The sequence below is a fragment of the Artibeus jamaicensis genome, unplaced genomic scaffold, assembly GCF_021234435.1.
Source record: "Artibeus jamaicensis isolate MK-2021 breed Jamaican fruit bat unplaced genomic scaffold, CSHL_Jam_final scaffold_916, whole genome shotgun sequence".
Classification (NCBI taxonomy): Eukaryota; Metazoa; Chordata; class Mammalia; order Chiroptera; family Phyllostomidae; genus Artibeus; species Artibeus jamaicensis.
In genome coordinates, this window is record NW_026522059.1 from 56,219,002 (window position 1) to 56,233,021 (window position 14,020).

At 36.4% G+C, this 14,020-nt stretch overlaps 1 protein-coding gene across 9 annotated transcripts in view; it reads right to left on the reverse strand.

Moving 5' to 3' along the window:
* Positions 1 to 14,020, reverse strand: part of STAU2 (staufen double-stranded RNA binding protein 2) — a 365,226-nt gene that overhangs the window by 215,270 nt on the left and 135,936 nt on the right. For all 9 annotated transcript variants that reach the window (XM_053661197.1, XM_053661198.1, XM_053661195.1 and 6 more), the window contains 2 exons: positions 12,529 to 12,666; positions 2,648 to 2,779 (listed from right to left, as the gene is read on the reverse strand). In XM_053661197.1, the coding sequence (XP_053517172.1) occupies positions 2,648 to 2,779; positions 12,529 to 12,666 (270 nt within the window). The remainder of the gene's footprint in view (positions 1 to 2,647; positions 2,780 to 12,528; positions 12,667 to 14,020) is intronic.

Sequence of the window (14,020 nt, forward strand, 5' to 3'; positions counted from 1 at the left end):
ACTAATGAAATAAGCCAGTCAGAAAAAGAGAAATACCATATAATTTCACTCATATGTGGAATCTAATAAACAAACTGAATTAACAAACAAAATAGGAACAGACCGATAGGTAGAGAGCAGGACTGACAGCTAAGGTGTGGGGAAAGTTAGGGGGTGGAGTGTTTAAGCAAAAAGGAAAAAGGACTCATGGACATGGACAAGAGTGTCGTGATTGCTGGGGAGAAAAGGTATAAAAGGACTATAGGTAATAGAAAAAATACAATTAAAAAGGAAAAATAAAAGATACCCTTGAGGAAAGGAAAAATAAATAAATACTGCCTTTGAAGGTTTTTAAAATTCCCTAAAGATCTTATTGACAAGACAATGTACTCAGTCCTCCCATTCGAGTTTGGTCTTGTCTGGCTGCCACCTCTTTCCTCATCATTCTCTATTTCTCCCTCTTCCTGTGTCCCCAGGCACATCGCCTGCTACTGAAGTGTAAACACAGACACTTGAGAAATATCTCTGGTGTCTTTTCCCCACTCTCACCACCACTGCCTTAGTCTAGACCCTGAGTATGTCTTACCAGAACAATTCAGCTACTCATTCTGCTCACATCTATTCACTCCATTACATGTAGGGCTGTCTTTTGAAGAATATAAACCAGATCACGCCACTTTCATGTTCAAATCCTAAACTAATAATTCTCTGAACTCTTTACTTTGCTATTCCTGACTTTTCAGATACATCTTCATGTTCTCTAGGTTCCAGGATACTGTAATTTTTGCTATATGATTAAAGCTCCTCACCCCCAACACTTACTGCTCAGTTTCTTGAGTGCAGGAAGCAAGTTTCAATCATCTTATCTTCAGCTATAAGTATTCGACAGTTAGTGGGTGCTGTGGTTAATTCTATGTGTCAACTTGTCTGGGCTACTGTACCCAGATATTTGATCCAACACTATTCTGGGTGTTTCTGTGAGGGTGTTTTGGGAGAGACATACATTTAAATAATTGAACTTTAAGTAAAGCAGATTGCTCACCATCATGTGGGCGGGCCTAATGAGTTGAAGGCCAACTAGATGAAAGGCTGACCTCCCGGGAGCAAGAGGGAGCTCTCCACTAGAACTGTACCCAAACTGCAACACCTGCCTGACTCTCCAGCCTAAATGCCTCCCCAGCAGACCTTGTACTAGCCAGGCTTCCACCACTGCATGAGCTAATCCCTTAAAATGGGCCTCTGTGTGATGCTTATCTCTATATAAGCATATATACATGTATAGACATATACATGTATATATGTATGTACACACATATATACATATATGTGCACGTGCATATATATGTGTGCACGTAGATGTGCACATGTCTATACAAGCACATATACTGTTGGCTCTGTTTCTCTGGAGAACACTGACTAATAATACAGTGAGTATGATAAAATGTTTTTTAAATTCATGAAATTATGCTGTTTTTTGTTCTGTTTTGTTTTCACTTATAAATTAATGTCTGAGATTTATTTTGATGTATTTTTATAAATCACTCACCAGGTTTGAGTCAATATAAATGTGTTAAGTTAAAACAACATATACACAATAAAAGAACTATAGAAACTTTGGACACATGTTAGGTTTCATGTTACAAATATTTTTAAGAAGAAAATGCATTAACTCCCCAGGTTATAAAAACAGCACTGAAATCTCTAGCAATACCACACAGACAAATAATTTTTTAATCACTCAAAATAATTGCCTACATATTCCTAGTTGCCTTCAAAAGAAAAGTATATTTAAATGTTTTTAATAGATGATTTTGTTTCTCAGAAATGTGTTCCTGCAGAAACTAAAAATGTGTCTGACACAGAATCCTTAGATGAGAAAATGGGATGGAAAAAAAGTAGACTTTTCTGATAGAAATAATTATTTAGCCCGTTTTGTGAATTTTCACACAAAGAAAATGTTAATAATAATTTCTACATGTACATAGGTGAAATATTTGATCATTTAACACCAAAAGAAATTAAACCAGTTCTTGGCAAGTTATCTGCCAAGCCCTAAATTCAGGGCTCCCTGACTCACTTGCAACAGAGGCAGGTGTTAATGATGTCATTAACTGTGCAGAAGAAATGGGGAACCATGAGCACAAGTCTTGGCAGAAAATAAACACCCTCTGAGTTTACCTTTAAATTGAAAGTAAATAGAAAAATTAGTTTATAGAGTGTCGGTCCAATATAGTTCCTGCCCTAAAGGGATAACTCAGGATCTTTATTTCCAATGTGTTCAGGTGTAGTTCAGAAATAAAAGCTAACCTCTGTTTTTAATTTCACACAAATTAAAACTGTCTACATGGCCAAACCCACCAGTCAATAAGTTAAAAATTACTAAAATGGTATTATAAAAAATACACGTAGCCATACAGCAAATTTTTAGTATTTGCCATCTGTAAGATTATAATGAATACTTCATCTTGACACAATAAACAGATGTTATTTTGTAACTGGAGAATCTACCTTTCAAGTTATAGAGTACTGCCTTAGAAAAGTTAAACTTTGATGTCTACTTTAACATCAATTAAGACATTATTTATAGTCAAGAACACTGGAACAGAATTTGTTCATCACTTTGGTATTCTGACAGCATAGGAGTTGCACATGTAGACTTAACTCTCACCTTGTCAAGTTGATCTTGAAGACTAGTGGATGCTTTATAACCGAGCTGTAACAGCATCGCTTCCGCAGCATTTTTTTTAGCTATCTTTTTATTAGGTCCTGTTCCAGTAGCAACTTCATTGCCTACCTTGACCTGATAAGATTAAAGTAAGAAATTAGTAAGAGCTGTTTGAGAAACAGGAACTCCTTAATACTATAAAGCAATGTGTTCTGCTCTCTAGCATTCAAAAATATGAAGTTCAGTCCATGATAAAAACAATTAAGATATATCCCACTTATCTAATATTATATGTACAAGTAAAAATACACATGGAGAAAAATATGGTTCTCAAAATGTCAATGGAAGTTATCTTACAATGTCTTCTAAGGAAGATTTTTACTTCCTTACATATTTTTGTATTATTTGATTTTTTAAACCATAAGCTTACATTAATTATATAAGCAGAAAAACAAAATTCACATGTACTAGAGTATATGTTAGTTCTAACTACATTTAGTATTCTTTATTTAAATTAAAAAACCAAAAGGGCTAAAATTTGCATTGCTACCATTTAAAATAATGTCCACATAGCATTACCAAGTTTACAAAGGTTTATATTAAATAGTTTCTGAAGAACAGTGCCTGAAGAATTAATATACAGAGGTTACTACAATACTGTGGTTAAGAACAAAGACTTCCAAGTTAACTTGGGGTATAAAATTCACTTCTACTACTTCCCAGCTATGTGAACTGATTCAAATTATTTAACATCTTTAAGCCTCAGTTTTTTCATCAGTAAAAGAGGAGTAATGCAACTACCTCATAGTGCTGCTTTGAAAATTAAATAAGAAAATGTATGTTATCTGCAATTTATAATTAATCACATTACTCAATAAACAGCAGCTTTTTATCATTAGAACTATTCCACAGTATTCTTTAGTAATATGTATGTATATATGTATACACATATATTTAAATGGTTATCACTCAACTATGTCCACACATACATTTTCTGAGTTGGGTAATGCTCTTTTAGAGATGCATGTGCCAAGAGATAAGACAAATGTAAAACATATATTTTAAAGCAAAAAAGAATAAAATTACCAGACAAAATAGAAAATAAACAACTTACAGTGGGATTTGTTTTTACACACTGGTCTCAAAGAGTGATTGAAGAAACAGACAAGAAGGAAATCACAATTTTGAAAATTAAACAATGTAATCTCACAATCTATGGACAACAGAAAAATCCTAGTGGAAGTCAGAAAATATTTAAAATAGTAATGATAGAAAAACAATATACCAAAAGTTAAAGGATGCAGCTATTGGAGGGTCTAAAAGAAAATATACAGCCATAAATGCTTAGTGAAAGAGAAAAATAATGAGCTAAACATGCATCCTAAGAAGTTATTAAGTCTTAGCTGGTTTAGCTCAGTTGGTTAGAGCATTATTCCATAAACCGAAAGGTCATGAGTTTGCTTTCTGGTCAATGCACATCCTGGACTCAGTCCTTGGTCGGAACATGTACCAGAGATAACCAACTGATGTTTCTCTCCCTCTCAAACTCTCCCTCCTTTCCTCTCTCTCCCTCTCCTCATCCTCTTCTCTCCCTTCCTTCCCCTCTCTCTAAAATCAGTAAACATGTCCTCAGTAAAGAAAAGAAAATTATTAAGAAGAAAATCCAAAGGAAACAGATGAATAAAGAGAAATGCAGAAATTAAGAAAACAGAAAACAAAGTACAAAAGAGAAGTTCAAAAAGCCAAAAGTTGGTTCCCTGAATAGAATAATAAAATAATAAACAAGAGAATTCTGGCCAAGATGGAGGCGTAAGTAGATACACTGGGCCTCCTCGCACAATCAAAAGAATGACAACAAATTTAAAAACAAATAACAACCAGGACTGACAGAAAATTGAACTGTATGAAATCTAACAACCAGGAAGTTAAAGATGAAACATTCATCCAGACCCACAGGAGGGGAGGACACCAGCAGCTGGGGTGGAGATGACTTGCACTAAGGCAACAGCCTGAGTATGGGGTTAGGTGGAGGCTGGAGGGCTGGGCGGTCCCACATGTGTATGCGGATAAAACAGGAGGAACAACTGGGGAAACAGACAGACCACACAACCCAGAGTTGCAATCCAGGGAATTACAGCCTCAAAACCACTTACTAAAAAAATCTGTGGGGGTTGAGGTGGCAGGAGAAATTCCCAGCCTCACAAGAGAGTTTGTTGAAGAGACCCACAGGGTCCTAGAATGAACACAAACCCACGCACCCAGGAATCAGAACCAGAAGAGCTCAATTTGCTTGTGAGTAGCAGAGGAAGTGAATGATAGCTGGCCAAGAGCCCAGCAAGCGGTATTGTTCCCTTTGGACCCCTCCCGCCCATACAGCATCACAAAGCAGCAACCTGCATTGCCCTGCCCTGGTATATTCACCTAAGGCTCCACCCCTTATTATGTAATAGGAGCACAGAGACAAAAAAAATGGCCCAAAATGAAAGAACAGATCAAAGCTCCAGAAAAAAATACAACTAAACAACGAAGAGCTAGCCAACCTATCAGATGCACAATTTAAAACACTGGTAATCAGGATGCTCACAGAAATGGTTAAGTATGGTCCCAAAATAGAGGAAAGAGTGAAGGCTACAGCAAGTGAAATGAAGGAAAATGTACAGGGCACCAACAGTGAAGGGAAGGAAACCGGGACTCAAACAAAAGTTTAGAGCAGAAGGAAGAAATAAACATTGAACCAGAACAAAATGAAGAAACGAGAATTCAGAAATATGAGGAGAGGCTCAGGAACTTCTGGGACAACTTGCAACATTCCAACATCTGAATCATAGGGGAGTCAGAAGGAGATGAGGAAGAGAAAGAAATTGAAAACTTATTTGTAAAAATAATGAAGGAGAGCTTCCCTAATCTGGCAAAAGAAGTAGACTTCCAGGAAGTCCAGGAAGCTCAGAGAGTCCCACAGAAGTTATTCCCGAAGAAGCACACAGCAAGGCACATCATAATTACATTACTCAAGATTAAAATGAAGGTTGAGCACGGGCCTGAGAACCAAAAGATCTCGGTTCGGTTCCCTGCCAGGGCACATGCCTGGGTTGCAGGCCAGTTCCCAGCAGGGGCCAGTTCCCAGCAGGGGATGTACCAGAAGCAACCATACAATGATATTTCTCTCCTTCTCTCCTTCCCTTCCCTTCTAAAGATAAATAAATAAAAATTTTTTAAAAAAGATTAAAATGAAGGGGAGAATCTTAAAAGCAGCAAGAGAGAGGAGACAGTTACCTACAAAGGAGTTCCCATAAGACAGTCAGCTGATTTCTCAAAAGAAACCTTATAGGCAAGAAGGGGCTGGAAATAAGCATTCCAAGTCATGAAAGGCAAGGACCTACATCCAAGATTGCTCTATCCAGTAAAGCTATCATTCTTAACCTTCCCACATAAGGTTAAGTTAAAGAAGTTCATCATCACCAAGCCCTTATTATATGAAATGTTCAAGGGGCTTATCTAAGAAAAAAAGAAGATAAAAAACTATGAACAGTAAAATGACAACAAACTCACAACTATTAACAACTGAACATAAAAAAAACAAATGAAACAAACTCAGCAAACAACTAGAACAGGAGCAGAATCACAGAAAGGAGATTACATGGAGGGTTATCAGTGGGGAGGGGGAGGGAAGAGAATGGGGAAAAGGCACAGGGAATAAGAAACATAAATAGGAGATACAAATAGACAGGGGGAGGTTAAGAACAGTACAAAAAATGTAGAAGCCAAAGAAATTATATGTACAACCCATGGACATGAACTAAGGGGAGGGCAAATGTGGGTGGGAGGGGCAGTGCAGGGAAAATAAAGGGGGGGAATAAAGGAGGAAAATAGGACAAACGTGATAGTATAATCAATAGAATATATTAAAAAAAATAAAATGATAAACCAAAGGTAAGACTGATGAGGGGGAAGACACAAGAAAATGGAAGATCACAATAGCTTTTGTAGTATTATAAAATAATAGGAATATTAAATACTTCAGCTAAAATTTTGTGAAAATTAAGATAAAATGGAAAAATTCCTAAATGATATAATTATCAAAAACTGGCACAGAACAAACCAGTAACTGTACAGACTTATTATTACTAAAGAAATTAAACGATAATTTTTTTAATTCCACAAAATAACTGAGATCCTTTCCAGCAAGTTCTACTCAGTATTTAAGGAAAAAAAACTAATCTTACAAAAATTCATCCAAGATTAGAAAGAGAAATCAGTCCTCAATTATTCAGTGAAGAATCACTTTGATTGTAAAATCCAACAAGAACAGTATAAGAAAGAAAACTGACAGACCTATTTCACCCATAAACATAAATGCAAAGTTTATGTTTAATAAACTTTGGTACTGGTAAATACAGAGGTCTTCCTTGTTGTGTTCTATTTTCAAAATTTCAACATTAAATATAATGTTTGCTGAGGTTTGCTATACGGTTTTTGGTTTTTGTTTTTTTTTGTTTTTTTTTTCTGTAAAGTACCCTTTATCATATTAAGGAAGTTTCCTTCTTTCTCTAAGAGTTTTTCTTTTGCTAAGAGTTTTTATTATAAATGTACATTGAGTTTCATCGAATCCTTTTGCTTCACTTATTATGATGACTACATGGTTTATCTCCTTAACCCATTAATACAGCAGTTTCCATTGACTGTATTATAATAGTACATTATAATAGTAGCCATATAATAGTACAATAAACAAAGGAAAATATAAAAAGAATCATGACAAAGTTTGGTTTACTCTAGAAATGCAAGGCCAGTCTACATTTGAATCTCAAACAAAATCAATCAATGGAACAGTTACTAAAGAATCAGAGTTTATAGTACACAGAGAAACATTTTAGACAGAAAAGGATAGATAGCTAAGTTAAACATCACAAAGGCCTTATAATAAATTTCCTATTATCTCTACTCAATCTAGCGTATCCTTTTGCCCTATGACAAATTCTGAGAAACTTTAATATACAATAAGATACTTCTAATTGTCTGATTAATAGCTCTCCTGGTCAAAATAATCTTTCTTTATTATAACTGAATCTATGGGAACTTTCATACTTTTCCTGATTACCTTTGTATTAATTTTTTCTGCTTAAATGATCATGTTATACTGCAAATGTTAATCACTACCTAAAATGAAAATATAAAAACCTGCTTGTACTTGCAATAAACGGAACAGAGCTTCACTGTCCTTTGAGGCATGTTGTCGTCTGTTACCCAGCGCCGACGCCTACCCTCACCTGTGGGACCCTTTGACCTGCTGCAGTCGGACCGCGGCACCCATTCACCCACCTCTTGTCTCACACAAGTTCTTAAAGAGACATGGTTCATTAGTTTGTTGAGCAGGAACCTTAAGTTATTTATTAGTATTAAGACTGATATAAAAAAATTTTTAATAAAAATAAAATAAAATTATAAAAGACTGCTGTGCTGAAGGACTTTGATTCCATGCTAACAGCACTCACTTAAAACAAATCACTTCTAGGGACTTCCGGCCAAGATGGAAGTGTAGGTGAAAATACTGTGCCTCCTTGCACAACCAAAATTAAGGACAACAAAGATTTAGAAACAAAAGCACAACCAGAACAGACAGAATATTGAACTGCACTAAAGTCCAACACCATTCATCCAGACCAGTAAGAGGGGCGGAGTCGGTGGCCTGAAGAGAAGGGTCCCAGCAGGAAAAAGCAGTGGCTGGCAGACCCAGGCGCAGGGAGGAAAGGAGCAGACCCAGTAAGGCGCACAAGGCCACTGGCTGACTGCGGTTACACATTTGCGTGCAGATAAACAAGGCAAAAACATGCAGCAAAACGGACCACGCAACCTAGGGCCCCAGCGCCAGGAAATAAAGCCTAAAAGCACTGATTGAAAACACTTGTGGGGGCGGAGGTGCCAGAAGAGACTCCCAGCCTCACAGGAGAGTTCCTTGGAAAGACCCACAGGGTCCTAAACTGTACACAAGCCCACCCACACAAAAATCAGCACCATAAGGGGTCAATTTGTTTGTGGGCATCGGCAGAAGGGACTTAAATACAAGCAGAGCAAGCACCATTGTTCCCTCTCTGACCCCACCCCCACATACAGCATCGCAACCATGCACTGGATTGCCCCACCCTGGTGAACACCTAAGGCTCCGACCCTCACTATGTAACAGGCATAAGCAGACCCCCCCCAAAAAATGGCTCAAATGGAAGAACAAATCAAAGCCCCAGAGCCAATACTTTTAAGCAACCAAGAGATAGCCAATCTATCAGATGTGCAATTCAAAAGACTGGTGAACAGGATGCTCACAGACCTGGTTGATTTTGGTTGCAAATTAGATGAAAAAATGAAGGCTACGCTAAGTGAAATGAAGGAAAATGCACAGGAAAACAATAGTGATGGAAAGGAAACTGGGACTCAAATCAATAGAGTGGACCAGAAGGAAGAAAAAAATGACTGAACAGAAAAGGATGAAGAAACAAGAATTCAAAAAAATGAGGAGAGGCTCAGGAACCTCCAGGACATCTTTAAACGTTCCAACATCTGAATTATAGGGGTACCTGAAGGGGAAGAGGAACAGCCACAAGTGGAAAACTTATTTGAACAAATAATAAAGGAGAACTTCCCCAATCTGGCAAAGGAAATAGACTTCCAGGAAATCCAGGAAGCTCAGAGAGTCCCAAAGAAGTTGGACCCAAAGAAGGAACACACCAGGGCACATCAGAATTACATTCCCCAAGATTAAAATGAAGGGGAGAATCCTACAAGCAGCAAGAGATAAGGGGACAGTCACCTACAAAGGACTTCCCATCAGACTGTCAGGTGATTTCTCAAAAGAGACCTTACAGGCAAGAAGGGGCTGGAAAGAAGTATTCCAAGTCATGAAATCCAAAGGCCTACATCCAAGATTGCTCTATCCAGCAAAGCTTTCATTTAGAATGGAAGGGCAGATAAAATGCTTCTCAGATAAGGTCAAGTTTAAGGAGGTCATCATCACCAAGCCCTTATGATATGAAATGTTAAAGGGACTTATCTAAGAAAAAGAAGATAAAAAATATGAACAGTGAAAGAACAGCAAACTCAGTTATTAACAACCACACCTAAGACAAAAGCAAGCTAAGCAGACAGCTAGAACAGGTGTGGAGCCACAGGAATGGAGATCACATGGAGGGTTAGCAACAGGGGAGTGGGAGGCAGAGAGTGGGGGAGAAGGTCCAGAGAATAAGTAGCATAGACAGTGGGGAGAAAATAGAAAGGGGAGGGCAAGAATAGTATGGGAAATGTAGAAGCTAACGAACTTATGACACATGAACATGAACCAAAGAGGGGGAATGTGGGTGGGAGGAGGTGTGCAGGGTGGAGGGGAATGAAGGAGGGAAAATGGAACAACTGTAATGGCATAATCAATAAAATATATTATTAAAAAATCACTTCTATATAAAAGCCCAGCAAGTATGCAATAAACTTCTTAAGTCATCTTCCCAGAAACCTCACACATTTTAACTATTATACATAAGATTTTTATATTAAAATATTAATTTTTCTGCAAAGTACAATTTTGCTATGCAGTAAATTTCAGACTAGTTATTTTAGAAAATAATTTAAATAAATCAACAACTCAAAAACCTAACAAAAGACTTCTAAACACTTTTGCCGAACAATTTATTATATTTCACTGAGTCAAAAACAAAATCGATAAAATTTGCTTATATATTTTAAAAACCTAGAGATCTTAATCACAAGTAGAAAAATTAACATTATATGATACAATGTGCTGATATGCAATTTAGTTAGCATTATTTTTCATTTTGAAAAAATTTTTTAAATCTATGTCTAAAAAAATAAAAAGCTTTAAGAAATTTGCCCTGCAACTAATACCCAAATAATGACATCGAAGATTTTCTTTCATCTAGCAATCAATACAAGTAACTGCATATGGGTCACAACACACAAGTTTACATTTTGGCGATAAATAAATATTAGCATATTATCTCTAGATATTTTATTTCCATGTTCAATTTTAACAAATTATAATATTGCCTAAGCAGTTTATGCAAAAGCCTTCACTTTGATAAAGTTGCTGCAATACAGTAATGAATCCACTGGGACTCCCAGAAGAGGGAAAAACAGTATGAATTCAGCGTGAAAACATGTAAAAATATAGCCGAATGTTCCCATTTCACTAGAATGTTTATGAACACCCATAAAATGGAAGCTGGCGTAAGGTACTCTAAATTCCTCTTTCAAAAGGGGTACTCAATATTCCCCATAGTCAAAGCTAGTTTTTATTTTTAATACAGGTCTAAAATTTAGGTAATTTTTTTCAAGCTTTGGAGGTCAAAGGATACTTTCTAGAATTCTTTAACTCTAAGAGTGTAAAAAGAAAAAACTGGCACATATATTTCACAAGGTGAAGATACTAGAACAATGCTGTTCTGGGTCCTAATGACATCTAGAACATAATGCCTTGCTAATGACAGACGAATTCCCCTCTGTGGATGTCTAGGTTCCAAACAGTGGTTCATCTGTGACTACATCATACATTTATATCTCCAACAAAAGCCAAATATACTAGCTCTCAACCAGGCAGACAGGTAGCAGCAAATATGCTCAAAGGTTTACTAAGGTCCTATTATATACAGACCACTGTATTAGATACTTTGAGATAAAGAAATATAAAGACTATGAATAAGGAAGTTAGGTATAGTTTAGATAGGCATGAAAAGTTCATCAACATGACAGACCCTGCTAGAGTATTAAAATTTCTCCCCTATGGTCACAACTTAATAAATATCTGTTCATTTTAACTGGACTGTATTAAAGGTAAGATCCATGGGTTTGATTGGAAAAAGTTTCTTTGACAAGCCAATTACAACAAAAAGAGCTTGAAGACAAAAAGGATAATTTAAATATAGACTTATTTATGATATAATTCTAATGAATCATGCCTAATGTAAGAAAAACTTACATTTTTTAGAGATACACACTAAGTAATGTGTAGGTTGAAATAACATAGTTAGAAATCAGCTTTGAAATTCTTTAGGAAAAGAAGGGAGGGAGGGAGGAAGAAAAGAAAAATTAACAGCTGAAGCAAGTGTGGTAAAAAACCTAAAATGTTGTGTCTGGATGATGGGCATATTCCCCAACATGCCATTACATTATTCTTCATAGTATGCTATTAACTATATCTACCTTTGGATATGCTCGAAATTTTCATAATAAAAATGAAATGTTTCTTCATCACTGGGGCTTGAGCTGGCAACCACAGAAGCACAGATAGGACGTGAAAGAAGGAGGGCATTTCAGGTAGTCTACCTTGTTGCCAGTCCCCACCCTTCTGCCAACACAGTAGCAAGCACACTCCAATTTTCTTGGCTGCACAACACCACAGCTGAAACTCTCAGCAACTCTGAGTCCCTCAGTCCTCACCATGGTTAGGGAGACAGCTAGGTAGCTCTCTTTCCTAACTTTCCTGAAAACCCAAAGTTCATGCTCTTGGCCCAGTTCCATTTACATCCATCCTTCTCAATTTTGTTTCTAATTCCATCTGTCTCCTAGTCCCAATAGTTAATAGACTCTGGCTGCACATTGTAACACAGTAAGATAGAGACAAGCCTTCTAAATGATAAACTCTGGGCTCAACAACCTGTGTGAACTCAGGCCCTTCAAAACTCTTCTGTCTATTCTAACATGTCCTTGACACTTGAATGTTTCAACCAGGGCCTGAAGGGAATAAATTCTCTAAGGGTAGATAGTGTTACTTTGTGCTATTCATTCCTAGTTGGCCTTTCCCCCGTATCTCTATTCCAACCTGCAGATTCCTAGATTTTTTCAATAGTTAAAAAAAACTCTTCTCATATAAAAGTTAGAAATACCTGCATCACAAATTCCCGACGTCGAGGCATTCCTCTCTCTGAAAGCAAAACATAGTCTGGCTCCTTCTCCTTTTTGGCCTGTTGAATTTGAGCCAGGCGGCTAATGGGGTTCATTCCTTGACCATATTCTGGTCCAGCCTAAAGAACAATGTAACAAAAAATTTCAAAACATGCTTGTAAAACTTGTTATTGGATCCTGAAAGTGGTTCTCTCCTCCTCCCTTACACCCCAGAACTGTGACTAGAGAAGATAAATGAGAGTCATTTGTAAAGATTTATGGAGGAAAAGCATAAAAACAGATCTGAAACTAAGGCTTGTATGGGACTTATGGCTCAGAGGTATTATTGATAAATTGGGTCAACTATTCTGCTTTTAAATTCTTCAGTACAGCTATTTCATACTTCTATTCATTAAAAAACACCAAAGAATAGAAGATAAGCCATGAATTGGAAAGAGATATTTACAATACATATAACTAAAAAAGATAAACCAAGTATCTAAAATATATTTTTTAAACTCCCAAAAGGTATTAAGAAAAATATAATCTAAAAGAAAAATAGGCAAAAAATATAAACAGATATTTAACAGCTAAAAAGCATATATGAAAAGATAATCTCATTAGGACTCAGAAAATGCATATTAAAACCACAATGAGATACTATTTCACACTCATCAATTTAGCAAAAATTAAAAAGTTTGACAGCCTCACTTGGTGAGGACAAGGAATAAAAGAAACTTACACAGTGCTAATAGTAACATAAAATGGAAAACAACTTGACAATGCCTACTAAAGCCAAAGAAGATACATGTATCCCTAGTAGTCTAATCATTACATGTCTATACCCTAGAAAACTGTCACCCATATGTGCTACATCATAAGTTCAAGAATATCCATTGCTACCTTATTTGAAATAGCAAAAAAACCCCTAAATATTCATAAAAAGAATAGATAAATTATAGTATATTCATACAATGGAATGACATACTGCAGTGAAAATGGAGAAGTATTGCTACAAGCATCAAGATGAATGAATTCCAGGGAAAAAAAAAGACGTTAAGTGAGAAAAGCAAGCACAGAATACATATAGTATGATACAATTTATATAAAACCCTAACACCGCTGAAATTAAGTAAGATCTCAAAAATGGAGAAACATGCTCATGGGTCAGAAGACTCAATATTGTTAAAATGTTAACTTTCCTCAAACTGATCTATCAGGTCATTTCCTGATCAAAATCCCAGCAGGCTTTTTTTTGGTAATAACTAATAAGCCAATGCTAAAAGTCATATGGAATGGAAAGAACAAATAACCAAAACAACTCTGCAAAAAAGGTCAAAGTTGGGGAAATCAAACTGATTTCAAGTTCAATAAAGTTACGGTAATCCAGACAGTATGCACACTATCGGCATAAATACAGACAGAGACCAATGAAACAGAACAGCATTCAGGAATAGATCCTCACCTATAGGGCCAATTGATTTTTGAAAAAGG